General features: G+C 43.5%; 1 protein-coding gene across 1 annotated transcript; it reads right to left on the reverse strand.

The window, feature by feature from the left end:
• Nucleotides 1–1,972: 1,972 nt before the first annotated feature.
• TMEM33 (transmembrane protein 33) lies at nt 1,973–15,844 on the reverse strand. The gene is made up of 8 exons (XM_061560106.1): nt 15,208–15,844; nt 13,116–13,265; nt 12,080–12,174; nt 11,230–11,417; nt 10,449–10,516; nt 9,898–10,031; nt 8,034–8,117; nt 1,973–5,720 (listed from the first exon to the last, which is right to left on the reverse strand). Exons 2-8 carry the CDS (start codon nt 13,248–13,250, stop codon nt 5,588–5,590), a joined length of 837 nt encoding a protein of 278 aa, XP_061416090.1. The 5' UTR covers nt 13,251–13,265; nt 15,208–15,844; the 3' UTR covers nt 1,973–5,587.
• Nucleotides 15,845–15,948: the final 104 nt, after the last annotated feature.

Consider the following 15,948-nt stretch of genomic DNA (forward strand, 5'->3'; position numbering starts at 1 on the left):
CTGTACAAATTGTACTTCCCAACTATGCAAGCTGGGAACCTGTCTTAAATGAGTCATCATATTCCACCAACCCCATCTCCAAAGAGATGGAGCATTGTGCCACCACATGGTGGCAATAGAAAAGAACAATATTTCTAGTTATGAAACTTTTTTGTGGTATTTTTCAAAAAATTGCAAATACTGACACATATGATATCAATGGAGCCAGAATGATTTTTAGTTCATGGGACAATGATTAGCATGATTATGTCTCTGTGTGTTCTCTCTCTGCTTGTGTGTCTGTGTTTTGTCCTCTCAAATTTAGCAATCTTTGGAAGAACGTGATAAACCAGGTGGGATGTTGGCTGTTGTGTTGGCCGACTGTTTGGTTGTGTTGCATTGTATTTCTGAATTTACTATGCTTTTTTAATTAATTCGTGCCTGATGGTGGTTGCTTGTGTTGCAGTCTAAACGTCGTATTCTATTATTATTCAATTTATTTTCTTTCTACGTGACTTTACCAAAAGATCCAGAGTAATTCCTGCAGTCACGAAAGCTTCGAATCTAAATTTAAAAGAATAAATAAAATAAAATTTATTTTGTAAATGTTATTTTACTATTTTAAAATGTTAAACTTGTTCTTGTGGGTTTTTTGCTTATATAATTTCCAATTTCTATTTCTATTATTTAAAAATGTTATTGTATTATATTTTCTTTTTTGTTTTCTATATACGTGACTTTACCGAAAGAACCAAGAATATGAATTCCTGCAGTCACGAAAATTTTCAGTCTAAATTTTATTTGTCACTACTACAGCACACCACTGTTGGAGAGAAAATCCACAACATTTACATTCTGAGTACGACGTTTCACTAGTAATTCCAACTAGCATCATCAGGCGGGCAGGCATTTTGTGGAGAAATTCTCCTGCTTCGTTCCTTAGAGGGATAGATGTGATAACGACACTTGAGAGGCTTTCACGTGCAAAAAGGGGGAATTAATGACTGCGTATAAATTACCGCTTGGATTGCACATTATGCATGCACATTGTTCTTGGACCTCCTACCATTGACGTATAGGCATGCATTTAAACAATGTATTATTTGATTATTCGCTTACAAGAAGCACTAAGCCTGTAGCTATCCGAAAGGTTAAACAAAATTTATTTATCTCAATTTCAATAGAATCTCTAATTATTCTTGGCCAGTAGTTTGCACAGAACTTCAATATTATCAAAATCACGCGTGTTCTGCCACTGCCAACAGTATTCGGGAGTATTTAATATTCATTTGGTGTTCCTTTAGTCTCATACTGATCATTCGTCCTGTCTGCCCAACATAGCATTTGCCACAAAAGCAATTAATCTGGTACACACCTATTGATAGCTTCGGTAATACATCTTTGGTACCAGATATAAAATCTTGACTCAAAGCTTTCGTGACTGCAGGAGTTCATATTCTTTAGTAGTTATTTCGGTAAAGTCACGCAGAACAACAAAAAAATTTGTTCTAAGTAATTTTACCGAAAGACCCAGAGAATACCAGGTATTTGCCAAATCTGACTCGGATGTTTTGTTTTTCCAAAAATCGGGCTAGTTTATCAGTTACTCCCCCAATGTATGGTATTTTAATAGTTTGAATTACTTGGTCAGTTTCAACACTCGTGTCATTTGATTTGGCTTCGGCATTAAGTGCCCTGTTGATTTGTGTATCATTGCAACCGTTCAATTGCAGCGCTTCTTTAACATGTTTAATTTCACTTCTTAGACTATCACCATCTGACACTTTCGTAGCACGATGATCATTTTGATGAAATGATTCCTGTGCGGGGCGATGGTGTGACTGCATTCAGATAGGCGTCAGTGTGCGTTTTTTTTTTTCGGTAAACACTGTGTTATTTTACCAGATTTAATTGAAGCCAACTTTTCCGAATGATGGGAGTCTTTCTACTTCTATACCTTTGAAAAAAACCGTGAACATTTATTACACATACATTAATTTTAAATGTCAACATTTTATTCTTACCATCCTTACAATAATCACCAAAAATCAATTCTTCCAGTGTAAGAGTAAGAAAACTCAAAACACAACTGCATGCTAATTTCGTGAAGCTTGTTTTAAGTTAAATTCCTACCACGGTCCTGGTCGGACAGAATTGCATTAAATGCTCGCTACCTTAGGTTTTTCAACCTCCTCAACCAAACCGAGGAGACTTTCCAAAGATTAAAATTGTCTTCCTGCTCAAATGAGTGTTGGCCTATGCTCATCGCCATTGACAGTCTCGAGCCAGCTGGTGGAAATTCCACATTCCTCTGACAGGGACCAGTATCTGCATAGGGAAACCAGAGCTGACTTCAATTCAAGAGCAACTCACTCATTGTTTCGACCCTACAGAGGTGTTAATATATGGGTCCAATTGACCACGGAAGGGAATTCGCTACCTTTGGGTTTTGAGGTGTCGCTCGGTCACGCGATCAGACAGCCACAATCAAAACTGCATTGTAGTGAGCAATTTGTATAGTCATACAGTACTGTATAGCAAAAACAAAACGTATTTAAGACTAACACCAATGAATTAAATTGTAGAGGGGAGAGGGGGAACACATGAATCAGGCACAGAGCTTGTTTTTTCTTCATGAAACCCTTAGCATTTCACAAACCCATAACCCTCTTTACAGATCCCCGGATGCTTGTTCTCCCACAGCGGTCCATAAACCGTCAAACTGAGAACCCCTGAGTTACCCAACCGCCCATCATCTGTAACATTGCGCAAGCAGCCTTTAAAATCCGCTTCCCCTCACCAACCCTGTCTTAAGAGAGTGGTCCAAAGGCGCACGCTTATCACAGCTATTCGGCCTCGATAAAGAATGCATGGACAATGCCGGTGATGCCACCACACCACCACACCTTACCATTACTTCCTTCCGTCTGCCAGATTGTGGGAACACATGGGCCTGGGGATACCTCTGTATGATTTTAATGTCAAGGAAAATAGGCTTCGGCATTTTAGAGGCCACACTTTGAAAGTGATGGACACACACGTGGGCCTGTGTACAGCAATATCAAGGGAAGGGTCCAGCCCACGTAAAACTTTAACCTCGATGGCTACACCGGCAGTGATTCAGCGGGCTGCTGCAGAAAAGCATGGGCACGAATACACACGCGTCTGTGAATGTGCACGCTGGAAAGACACACGTGTATTTGTGAATGCACGAACACAAACGAACGTGCATTAGTGAACTAATAAGCACAAAGACACATGCGTTTGTGAACACACAAGTACAGACACACGTACACATCTTGGGGTACACGTGCAGGAACACTGACGGATCGCACGTGCACATACAAGTGTGTGCAGCATGCACACACACACACAAAATAGCTTAGTGTGTTCGTAGCAGTGACTTAAATAGCTGGGAATGGGGTTTGGTCCTGGGTGATTAATCAGAAGGCAGGGTCTGGAGCTAGGGTGCATGAGGTTCAAGGGATGCAGGGGGTGATGACTGGACTTCTGTGCGGGATGAGCATCTTGGTGTCTATGTGCAAGGTGTGAGCAATAGAGAGTTGCTGCTGCAAGGTGTGTTGCTGCGGCCAAGAGGCCTTCTGTGAGCGATGTGTGGGTTTAGGCATTTGGGTGTACGTAGTGTATGGGGGGGATGTAGGGATATTGACTGTGGTGTGGAGCATCTAAGTGCATCTAGCTATGTGTTGTGTGAGTGTGCTTATACTGGTAGTCTTTGCATGTCTCTGGGTATATGGTTTTAAGTGTCATGGCGCATGGTATGTGAGGAGCTGGGTTTACGAGTGTGTATATGGGTTGTATGTGTATCCATGTGTGCATGATTGTGTATGGGTTTATACGTGTAGCGATGTGTATGTGTATATATGGTGTGTAAATGCATGTGTAAGGAACATTTTGGGGGGAGCAGGCGAGGCAACTGCCTTTTGCACCCTCCCCCCCCCCCCCAGGTGAACCTCTGGTATATAGTTTGTGCAGCGGTGTATGGTCTGTGCGGTATACTAGTGTATATGATGTGTCCATGTTTGTGCACCGAATTCTTACATGGTACATGTGAATGTGGTTTGTGCATATATATGTATGTCTATATGAAATTTTGATCGTGTGCTTCTGGATGCTATACAGAAGCAGACAATGCCGAGCCTTGAACTTGCTTATTCCGATTGAGGAAGGTAGTATCGTGTAGTAAGGTGTTACAACCCACTGGCAAAACTAGATAAGCACAACCGAGACCAGCAGTTCATGCTTCTGTAGCACATCGCACGCTGTATAATTTATCTAATTCCGCATCTACATCGACTTTCATGTATAGTACAAATACACACATACGACGTATGATGTAACAATGTGAATAGTTGCATGGTGCATGTGTGTATGCATTTGTGCATTTATCTGCACGCAGGATATGGATATAATTAGGCATTTTGAAAATGCAATTATTCATATATTAAGATTTTTCAACTCACGCTGCATGTATCGAACCGTGCATATAAGAATCTATTATTTACGATTTGGACAAATTATGTGCTAGGCTAATGGAGTGTGCAAGACTGTACAGACAAGATGGAATAAATGAGAAAAAATGAAAATAAGATGGTAAAAATTACATAGAATCGATTCTTGAATCGAATCCCACCCCGAATGGTGACAATTATGAATTACTGGAGGATGTATCTTTGTATATGGCGTCTGTCTGTTGTGTGTATCTACGTGTATACAGTGTCTATTTATGTAATTATATTATATGGTGTGTACATGATTTATCTACGTGTACATGTGTGTGAACGTGTGAATTTGGTGTATGTGCATATGTGTATCTCATACGTGTCAACCCATACGGTTTACCTGAATTCTTGTACAGGGGGAGTTTTCAGGCCCATATGGCGTGCAGCCGTTTCAATATGGGCAAACATGTTTTTGTCTATTTGTTTGTGTTTCTCCCTTGTGATGGGACTTTGTAGAATGAACATTGATACTTATAAGGGCACGGGGTGACCAATCAAGTCTGAATTGGTCTGAAATAAGGCAGGTACTCATAAGGGGTTGACAGGTATGGACTATCTACAGCATATGTACATATAAAGTGTGTGTGGATATGTTTGTATATGTATGTGTATTAATGCATGAACCGATATTTGTATGTATGTCGGGAGCGGTAGTGTAGTGATTAGCGCACTGCGCTACGAGTTCGATTCCCGCTCGTGGCCAACACCAGTGATGATGATCTGAACAGGTCCTGGGCCTCTCCTAGGTGGACTCACTCAAATGAGTACCTGGTGCGGTGTGTAAAAACATTGCCACTGGGGAGACAAAAGCGGTCAGGCGTGGTGTTAGCCACGCACCCCCTCGTGTACTGTGCTGGCCTTCATAGGTGCTGTTAAGGTTACACAGGGGATCTTTGTCTGTGTATGTCTTTGTATGTATGTGTGTATATTGTCTGTATTACGTGTGTATCATGTATGTGGATATGGTGTGTGTGTGTATATGTTGCACGTATATGGTGTATGCATGTGTGTGTATAAAGTGTATGTGTGTGTATATCGTGTGTGTGTGTTTGTGTGCGCAGAGCGGGGGCTGCTCTAGGGCTGCTCTAGGGCTGCACGGGCGGAGCGAGGCGGCTGACGAAGCCGATGATTCTCTGAGATGCCGAGCGTAGCACCGCCGGGCACGACGGGTTCGCTGTTGCAGACTCCACTGCCATTCGCAGCTCAGAAAACAACACGCTGCATACACACACACACAACACACACGCGCGCGCGGAAACATGGCACACACAGTCACGCCACGGCGTTTGGTACACACGCATGGTAACACGACACACTTAGTAACGCTGCACGCTGGGTAAGCACACAGTACACACGAAATACAATACATGCGGTAACACAATACATGTGAAGGGTTCCAAGACTGGTTGATATTTCATTCGTCTTTTGACGTTAGCCGTGGCCAGAAATTAAAATAAGATCGACGGGCTCATTGCGCAGCGCACTAACCACTGTGCCACCAGATGTTGACACCAGTGGTCCCACAGCATGACAGTACCATATGATGAGACAACACAAAATAACAAAACACATCGCTACATGTAAAAAACAACAGAACATCCATGTTAACACCAAATATTTGATCAAGTGATAAAAACCAGTTTAACACGTAGGCTTTCGCGACCAATGTTATTCATAATCAACGTTTTTTGGGTTTAGATCGCGTTTATTTATAAATGTGTCATAACCCTCCACCACCCGACACGGCCAATCAGTAAAAATGTGTCACGTTGACAAAGACAAATAGTTCACTGCTTTAGCCCACCGGTGTGTTGCTATAGCAAATTTGTACATGGAAAACTTTGAAACCAGAGCACTTGCCTCGAGCACATTAAAACCATCCTTTTGGTTTAGATATGTGGATGACACTTTGGTTGTCTGGCCACATGGTAAAGATACACTTAACGATTTTCTAAATCATCTCAATGCACAAAACCCGGCCATTCAGTTCACCATGGAAATGGAGGTGAATAACACACTCCCGTTCTGTATATTTTACTTGGGCATGGCCCAAACGGTAAAATAACACACAGCGTTTACAGAAAGCCAACGCACACTGATGCCTATCTGAATGCAGATTCGCATCATCATCCAGCTCAGAAATCCTCTCTTATCAAGACGCTCATACATCGGGCTAAAACAGTGTCAGATGGTGAAAGTCTAGTGAGAGAGATTAAACATGTTAAAGAAGCACTAAGACAGAATGGCTACAATAATGCTCAAATTAACAGAGCACTAAAAGCCAAATCACGATCGCAAAGCAACACTGCTGAAAGCGATCAGATTATTAAAACAATAAAAATACCATTTATCTCAGGAGTAACTGATAAATTAGCCCGTGTTTTGCAAAAGCAAAACATTAGAGTAAGATTTGGTACAGTACACAAAATTCAACAACTAGTAACGTGCACTAAAGACGAATTACCTAAATTATCAACAGAAGGTGTATATCGGATTAATTGTGTATGTGGCAGATGCTATATTGGACAGACAGGGCGTAACGTTAGTGTAAGACTAAAAGAACACCAGAGAAATATGAAACTATCACAAACACAACTGTCGGCAGTAGCAGAACATGCATGCCAACAGGGACACTCAATTGATTTTGACAACGTGGAAGTGTTGTGTAAAACTAGTTACTACTGGCAAAGACTAATTAGAGAATCGATTGAAATTGAGAGAAACAGAAATAACTTTAATCGCTCAGACAGCTACAGGCTTAGTGCGGCCTGGAAGCGTATTATTAAATAAGATACATTACAATTACTTATAAGGGAAACAACCACTAACTGATTACTAATGTAGCATAATCACAAAACAAAAAAAAACATTCCAAATGATTACTAATCTACAACTCGCATCGTAACAATAGCCTGATTACTAATCTAGTATATAATTACAATCACTCCCCCCTTGAATCTTTGCACCTGATGAGTTGATGAGTTAATGATGACGTCACCCTGCTGCTGCTCTATATAAGAACGGGAGACAGCAGAGCCTCACCATTCTGGCGAATTGCCCGATGATGCTGGTTGCAATTACCAGCGAAACGTCGTACTCAAATTGTAAATGTTGTGGCTTCAACACACCGGTGGGCTAAAGCAGTGAACTATTTGTCTTTGTCAACGTGACACATTTTTACTGATTGGCCGTGTCGGGTGGTGGAGGGTTACGACACATTTATAAATAAACGCGATCTAAACCCAAAAACGTTGATTATGATAAAAACCATTATGCACAATATTCAAACACAAAATAAAAACAACACCATTACGCACGTGGTAATGCATCACACAAGACAATACACAACAACACACACTGCTTAACGCACATAACTTGGGGCACAAGGCCTGGGGAAAACAACCACGCACACTGCAAAACAATGCACAATGTAACTTCATACTCTGCACACACACAACCCCTCTCTCTTCACTGCTGCTGCCACCCTCCCCCCACACCGTCACACTTTCTCTCACGTTCCCCCTCTCATACCGGCAGTACGGGTTGCGCCGGGATGCGTATCGCAGGGTCAGGAAGCGGTAGTAGAAGAAGGGCAGGAACAGGCTGCAGTGGCCGCTGCACCCGGAAACACAAAGATGCGGCTCCATTAGAATGTGCGCAGCACCATTATAAAGCACACAGCGCCGGAAGAGCTGCATAGATGTTTTTTTTATGTTGGTAAAGTGCCAAAAGGTATGCACAGGTCAGCCCAAAATCGCCACCCCCATTCGTCAGAACTCCTCTCTAAATTCTCTTGTCAGTCATTACGTGGTGGCCGACGATGAGGATGAGCGAACTTCTAAGTCCTCTTTTATGACGTCAATGAGTTATTTCAATAAGGAGCACAAATGTTTTACGAGTCGTTTTTCTGAACGATATTTCAGCTTTAAATAATACCACCAAACTTCTGCAGAAAATCACCCAGCATAGCACGCCAGGGCACCGGTATTAGGCCCCCACAGCAGTTTTATGTAGTGTTATGATTTCGAGTCACAATTAAATTCAATAATTTATATTTTTAGATTGTGAATGTAGTGCCATGAGTGCTGGAGGGGTAACACGCATTAATTCATCATCAGCCATGATCTAGCAAATGATGGATTTATGGCCCATTCCCTCATGACCTTGTGATTCCATTATTCATCTCGCTCTTGTGCATGAGCTGATCTCGCCATTCTATTTCCGCTGCCACTCTCTCATTAGCCTTGACTCACAGCCACCGTTCCTTCTAGAGACGTATCCCGTCCAAGCACACTATATTTTCAAGAGTGAATATTTTTAACTTTAAAATCGATTCCTACGCTTACAATACATGCAACAAATCGTGAAGATTTGGATTCACATATGGACATTACCAACATTTCGGACATAAATTTTATTGTACATTAGTATAATTACAGTGGATTATTATTGGGCAGGATTTGTTAACTAATTACAACAATAATTCACGCAAATATTTTTCCACCTTTCTTGATATGGGAGAAATTGTTATAAAGTACCACATTGTCAGATGTACTCCGATGAACTGACTTTTTCATTCATGGTGGAATGGTAATGGTGCATTCAGTTTTGTGTTTTGGTCAAACCACTACTTTACTCCACAAATAATCCATATTTTCTAAAACTATAGATAACTACCTGAAGAATTACACCACCATATGTATAATTATGATGATTCTGAAATTTTGGAATATGAATTTGCCCAATTTGTGGAACTGCCCATATGTAACATTTAATTTGTTCATGAAGACACTGCACCTACTGAGAAACCTAAACGGACTGCAATGGTAAAAACAATTGAATAAAATCGTGACCCCCAAATCATAATTAATCAAATTGCAGGGGTGGGAAGAGCAGTGAATTGTTCGATACTTCATCATGGGACCTCCTTTACCAGTACCAAAATATGAGAATAGGTTTTCCTTTTTTTTCTGGCAACAAACAGGTGTTAAGATGTTAAAACACCAAACTGAAACCTTTTACAAGGAATCATGTCTACATTAATCTTAATTTGAAGCTTTCGTGACTGCAGGAATCCATACTCTTGTGTTGCGCCCGAAACGTCGTGATTTATTTTATTTTATACCTACGTGACTTTACCGAAAGAACCAAAGAGTATGTCTGCATTAACCACAATACTTGTGTCAGAATGTTTGCATTCTCCCATATCAAGAAAGGTGTGGTCAGAATGTTTGCATTCTAACCACAAGTATTGTGGTTAATGCAGACATGATTCCTTGTAAAAGGTTTCAGTTTGGTGTTTTAACACCTGTTTGTTGCCAGAACAAAGGGGAAAACCTATTCTCATTGTTCGATGCTCTTTTACAATAATAACCGCAGCCCCCCTCCCCACTACCTGAAGAGCATAAGTAGCGTGGCAGGCATGAGGAAGATCTCATTGCACGCCACCAGCTTCAGGATGTTCTGCTGCTGCGCAGACACCCGTGTCAGGAAGGAGCGAACAAGTGGCATCGAGCCAGGGCCCAGGATCTGCGATGGGACACAGAAAGACACGTGGGGACCCGCGGACACACGGGAATAAGCGAGGTCATTAGAGGACACGTATGCAAGGATATGTGTGGACATACAGGTGGGATACACAGGATTTACGGTCAATCACAGACTCAAGGGATGACAAAACACCGGAACACAGGGAAATGGAGACAAGGACACAAACACTGATGGGAGATGTGTTATCATAAAGGTGTGATCAGATTCAGGTGCATGTAGAGGCGTATACACATATTCACCAGTTTAGACATGAACAGATGTATGTGGATGTTTGTAGGTGTGTGTGTACGAGTGTTCAGGTGTGTGCATGTGTGTAGGTATTCATGCGTGTGCGTAGGTGCGTGTGGTGTGTGCGCAGGCATGTGCATCCGTGTCCAGGTTTAGGCGAATGCTCACGTTAAGCACTTTGAAGCTGTGCGCCGTTGCATGCAGCAGCGAAAACAGGAACACGGGAAGCAAACTCACTGCAGCGCCGTCAAGGAATATCGTCAACAACACGACCAACATTATCAGCACTATTGTCAAGATAGTCACAATTACTACCACCAGGTCTATCACCATCGCCGACATCACCAGCACCACATGCCGACATCCCTTCAGTGTATGCATGGCCACCGCTAGACCTAGGGTTGGACTAGATTTATTGTAAGGGTGAAGCTGAGGTTATGGTTTGTGCAAGATCAAGGTCAAGGAAAAGATTTGGGTTGATAGGTGCAGTGTTAAGAGTGCTAAGGTAGACCATGTCAGTGTTAAGGTTTGCCTATGTGTTGGCATTAGGGTATGGACTATGGCCGATTCGTGAAAACCTTTAATAGATTTTGGTGGATGTTGATGTTAAAGTGAGTGTTAATGAGTCAAGACTTGGCTTCAGGATATTTGTGATGCGACACAATAATATTCACATAAGGATATGATATAGTGCCCTATAGGGCGCGGCTTATAGGGCGCTATATGAAAAACATATCATCAGTTTAAGAGGTCGTGTTATCATTGGAGGTAGCGTTAAGAGTTGGGGCCAGTGATGGGTTGAGAATACTGGCGATAGGTTGAGTTAGTGGTCATGTTCGGGTTACTGTTAGGATTAGATATTTGGGACTAGGTCAAGGATACTTGTCATGGGCCATGTTAGTGTACGGGTTACGATTGAGATTAGGCGCTATGACTGGCTCAAGGATACTGGTGATGGGCTGGGCGTTGACAAAGATGAGCGAGTATAGCAGGTAGTGGCACGAATCCTCAAGCAGCGCCTGGCTTAGAAAGACGCGGCTCAGTGACGGGTGTGGCAGCCGCTGATGTAGGCGCAGTGCGCTTGTGAGCGCCGAGAAGAGCAGCGCTCGCTGGAACCATGCACTCGCCTGGCCCGTCCTAGAGAACGCACGCATTCAGGTACGCACACGTGAGTACACATAAAGGAAACATAGGCAAGTACATGGATGCATTGACACATGTCGGTATACGCACAGATATGAACATTTGAGTTCACACACGAGTATGCACATGCGGATGCCTAAACCGGTCCCAGCCACCCGGGGATGGCTGAGATTCGTTGGCTCTGCTCTGGCTTTCCCGGCTGTCCTAAGGTTTTTTTTTTATTGCTGCTGTGCCCCTGATGCTTCTTACGAGGCTGTGCCGTGGGGTGTTAATCTCTTCTAGCTGTTAAGTTTCTATGTTGAGCTCCCTATCTACCTAATGTATCAATATTTTTACTGATGTAAAGCGTCTTGAGATGCAATTTCATTTAGAAGCTACGAACATTTAATTTGTCGATGTTGTTGAACATAGACATACTGGACACATGGGCTCGCACACTCGGGTACACTTGTGGGAACACACACTGGTGTGCATTTATGAGTTCCCCCAACGGTATGCACATGTGAGTAGACACTAGAAAACATGGAAATTCAGAGGCAAGTACATATTTGAGTAAACACAAAGATATGCCTAGTGTGAATACACAAACCTGAATATATATACACACACGAGTACACTTCCCCCAAACTACAAGTTTACAGGCTTCCCATACTCACCCCAGCAGAGGGATGAAGAAGAGGATGGACGACACGACGGTGGACAACCTGGATACCCACATGGCTGACTCTACCTTGTTTGACAGTAGGAATTGCTGGGAAGGCAGAGATGGGCAGGGAGGAACATAGACAAGTAGGAGAGGACGATAATTTAATTACAATCTCAATTACACACCACTATCATTATCATCAACACCACCATTACCAATATCTAAAATGCAAGCACTGCCATCAGGAACACCATGAGTTACATTGCCATCATCACCACCACAGTCATCGTTACCGCAATCATCACTACCACTGCAACCACTTACATCAGTAGCATCATTTTGAATTGTATTGCGATCATTATCACCAGAATCAATACCAATATCAGTAGCAACATTGTCCTAACAAGCACCAGCATTGTGGAACGGTGTATTGCAAGTGAGGCATTATTATTAAGGAAGGTCCTAGTAATTACCATTGTAAGTGTGATGCGTGTAGCTGTCATTGAAAATAGATCTTGGCACATAGCTCATCAATGGCTGCAACTGGGAACCAAGACAGTCCTGCATACACCTTGTACTGTCGAGTAGGGATGGTTGACATTGGGGTCCCCTAGGCTTGACTGTTGTCGGGTAATGTAATGGTTGAGTTTCAATGTGATGTAAGATGCTTTAAGGTCCTGAGCATTTAAGAATCATAATCAGAATATGTATTTATACTGGAGGAATCTGATGAGCTATAAATAGCTTTTTCACGGATGTCCAATAGGCCAGTAGGGGCATGTCAGAACGTTACAACAGCAAACAATACAAAAAACACGATAGGAGTGCAAAGTATAGGTAAAGTAAACAATTCACAAAAAAGTATACAAATAAAACAACAATTTTTAAAAATCTAACCAGGTAAAGCCCACTGAGCAATTAACTTATTTTTCTAGAAGCGACCCAGCCACAAATGATATCTCTATAAATACAAATCATTCTCCATTACCCCCTAGTTGTCCATCGCCGTGTGGATGACACAGACACGTGGAGGGGGAGACACTCACAGCCACGGTTGGTGCCGCTGCTGCTGCTGCTCCTCCTCCACCTGCTTCTGCTCCTCCTCCACCTGCTCCTGCTCCACCAGGGGGGCCCTCAGTGTGATCGCCCCCGGCGTTCCTGGTGTCTTCTGTCTCCGCCATGTTAATTTGGTTCACCTGCACACAAAAGACAAAGAACCCCCCCCCTATAGCCTTAACAGACTGTTTGGGCACGAGGCGGTGGGTGGCCAGCACCACGCCGGCCGCCTTCCTCTCCCCAGTGGTGATGTTTACCACACACTGCTACCAGGTATTATTTGAGTTTGAGTCGACCTAGGGGAGGCCCAGGACCGGTTCAGATAATCGTCACTGGGTGTTGGTTCGCTGGGTTCGGAGCGCAGCGCGCTACTCAACCGCTCACCTGCACACACAACACACGAAGACAAATTTAAATATTCTGCATGCAACCTTGGGGCAAGCGTTGTTCATGAGCACACCGTACTAGGCATTAAAGGCCGAGTTGACCTTTGGGAGGTCTAGGACGAGTTCAGATCATCACCACTGATGATGGTCGTGGCCGGGAATCAAACTCAGCTGGCAAGTTTGCAGTGCAGTGCACTAACCACAACACTACCGCACACAGGCGTTAAACCAAATTTACCACACTACTGTACGCTGGACCGTGTCTTATCTCAGATCAGAAGGGTTGAGCTGAGACAATAGGCTGCAGGGTTTCGTGGTGGGAAGCATGTGGCAGTGCAGAATACTCAATTGTTTCACTGTACTTAGCCCTAATTTCTATGCTTCCTGCCTTCAACTCGCACTGACCAGCGGCCCCAATCCACAACAAAAAAGGTTGTGGGTGTGACATTGAATTAAACGTGCGTAATATTTTTAACAGTCTTCTGTTAAGTCACAGAACCAGAGCTTTCACAATATTAAAGATTAGAGATCGAAACATGACCGACCAGATGGCTCGATCTCGAGTGAGCGGCTCGCAATCATCGCAAGGCTGAGAAGTTCAAATCCTGGCTGGAGGATGGCTCAGTCCATCATCTCTCCCGGGGTCGATACAATGAGTACCACTGTTTTCGGTAAGTAAGCAGTGGTTGTCCTATTAAAGAATATAAACTCGCCCCGGCCATAGCAATCTAGAACTTTCACGACGGCTCAGGGCTGTAAACCGTCTCAATTTTACACGAAAATCATTGCGATTGACCGCATCCATAGACCTCTACATGTCAATAATACTGCCTAAAAAAAAGAAAAGTATAACAGACGACGTTTCGGACAATGTCCCTTCATCTGTGCTTGGCTCGGTCTGGATATTTAAATCCCCGACGTGGGCTCTGGTTCTCCCGAGGCCTTCACATTCAATGGATTTCAAAAGGATAAAGCCCCAAAAAAGAAAAACATCGCATCACCAGCCAGCACTGGCAATTAAACACATCCAAAACAGAAACCACGCGACTATGCGAATTACATATAAACCCATTCTGCGGTGTCTGTAACGATGTTTTGTTTATAAGCCAACACAGAGAGACGGGGGGGGGGGGGGGGTCTTTCCTAGAAACCGCAACCGGAGGCCTGCCGCAGGCCTCGGGCCGAGTGGACGGGGGTGGCCGTGGGGAAGGATGACCGAGCAACTTGCAAACCCTCACTTCAAACCACACAATCACAATTATTATTAATAAAACAAACTCTCTCTCACCAGACGGAGGCGATTACCGACCAAATAAATCTCTCTCACGCACAAAGCAACGCTACACAGCTTAAATAACCATGCAGTGTTCTTGGTTATTTCGGTAAAGTCACGTAGAAGGGAAATAATAAAATAGATATTTTAATTGTTTAATATTTTTATTATTTTATTACTTCCCTTCTACGTGACTTTACCGAAAGAACCAAGAAGATGAATGCGTGCAGTCACGAAAGCTTTAAATCAAAATGTAATCTCGCAGTGTTCGTATGTTCGTCTCGTGGGGGCAAGGCGTCAAAGAGGGCCCACGAGGGCCTCATGGGGCCACTGCCACCGCCACCGCCGCATTGAAGTCGCCCGCTAGGAACGGGCTCGAAACGTCGGACACGAACGGCACCGATAGAGAGAGAAGAATCTCACCGGCCTCCTCGGAGTTTCTCCCCAAGAGCTGCTGCTGCGGACGAGGAGTAGGAGGGTGGCGATGTGGATGTGTGGAGGGGGAGGAGGAGGGCCACGCTTTGACCGACGTCAGGGGGCGCTCGTGGGGCGGCCTCCAACCCACCGGGCGAATCGATTAAAGAACTCAGAGATCGATCACGAACTCACTCGTTCAGTCGTTTCTTCATTGAAGCGATTTGTATCCCGATGATCTGTTTATTGGCGATCGATATACGCCGATTGTGTTCGACGCGTGCACTCGTTTGTTTGTACACAGGACAAAAAACACATTTCAGAATTTCAGATTTTTTTACGTCCAGTGGGAATGGGGACTGCAGGAAACACGAGATGGGGATGGTTTCGTTTTATTTTGTATTTGTTTGGGTGATTTGTTGACCTATCCTGTACTTTGCACTCCTATCTTATTTTTGTAATTTGTTGTAACGTTCTTACCCGCTCCTACTGGACATCGGTGACAAAACAATTGCTTTATAGCTCATCGGATTCCCCCAGTATGAATACCTGCGCCGAGTCTGATTCTGAACTTATAATAACACAGATGGCTTGCAAACTAAAATTGGGCTCAGAATTGTTTCGGGGACGTCGATTCTGCGTCATCACGCGATTACGTAACCACGCATGAAGACAGGGACGTCGCTCCGTGCGTGATGACGTCGCCCCGTGCGTGATGACGTTAACGCGTGCGTGATGCCGTCACCGCGT

This window comes from Lethenteron reissneri, chromosome 26, assembly GCF_015708825.2.
Source record: "Lethenteron reissneri isolate LAM-NWPU_2019-01 chromosome 26, ASM1570882v1, whole genome shotgun sequence".
Taxonomy (NCBI): Eukaryota; Metazoa; Chordata; class Hyperoartia; order Petromyzontiformes; family Petromyzontidae; genus Lethenteron; species Lethenteron reissneri.

Bases quoted from the DNA above. Each gene is read 5' to 3' on its own strand.
- TMEM33 (XM_061560106.1), bottom strand. From the start codon at position 13,250: ATGGCGGAGACAGAAGACACCAGGAACGCCGGGGGCGATCACACTGAG. The intron at 12,175-13,115 runs GTGAGTGTCTCC...CTGCCTTCCCAG, and splicing joins CAGCGGCACCAACCGTGGCT to CAATTCCTACTGTCAAACAA. The intron at 11,418-12,079 runs GTGAGTATGGGA...TGCGTTCTCTAG, and splicing joins TTCTTCATCCCTCTGCTGGG to GACGGGCCAGGCGAGTGCAT.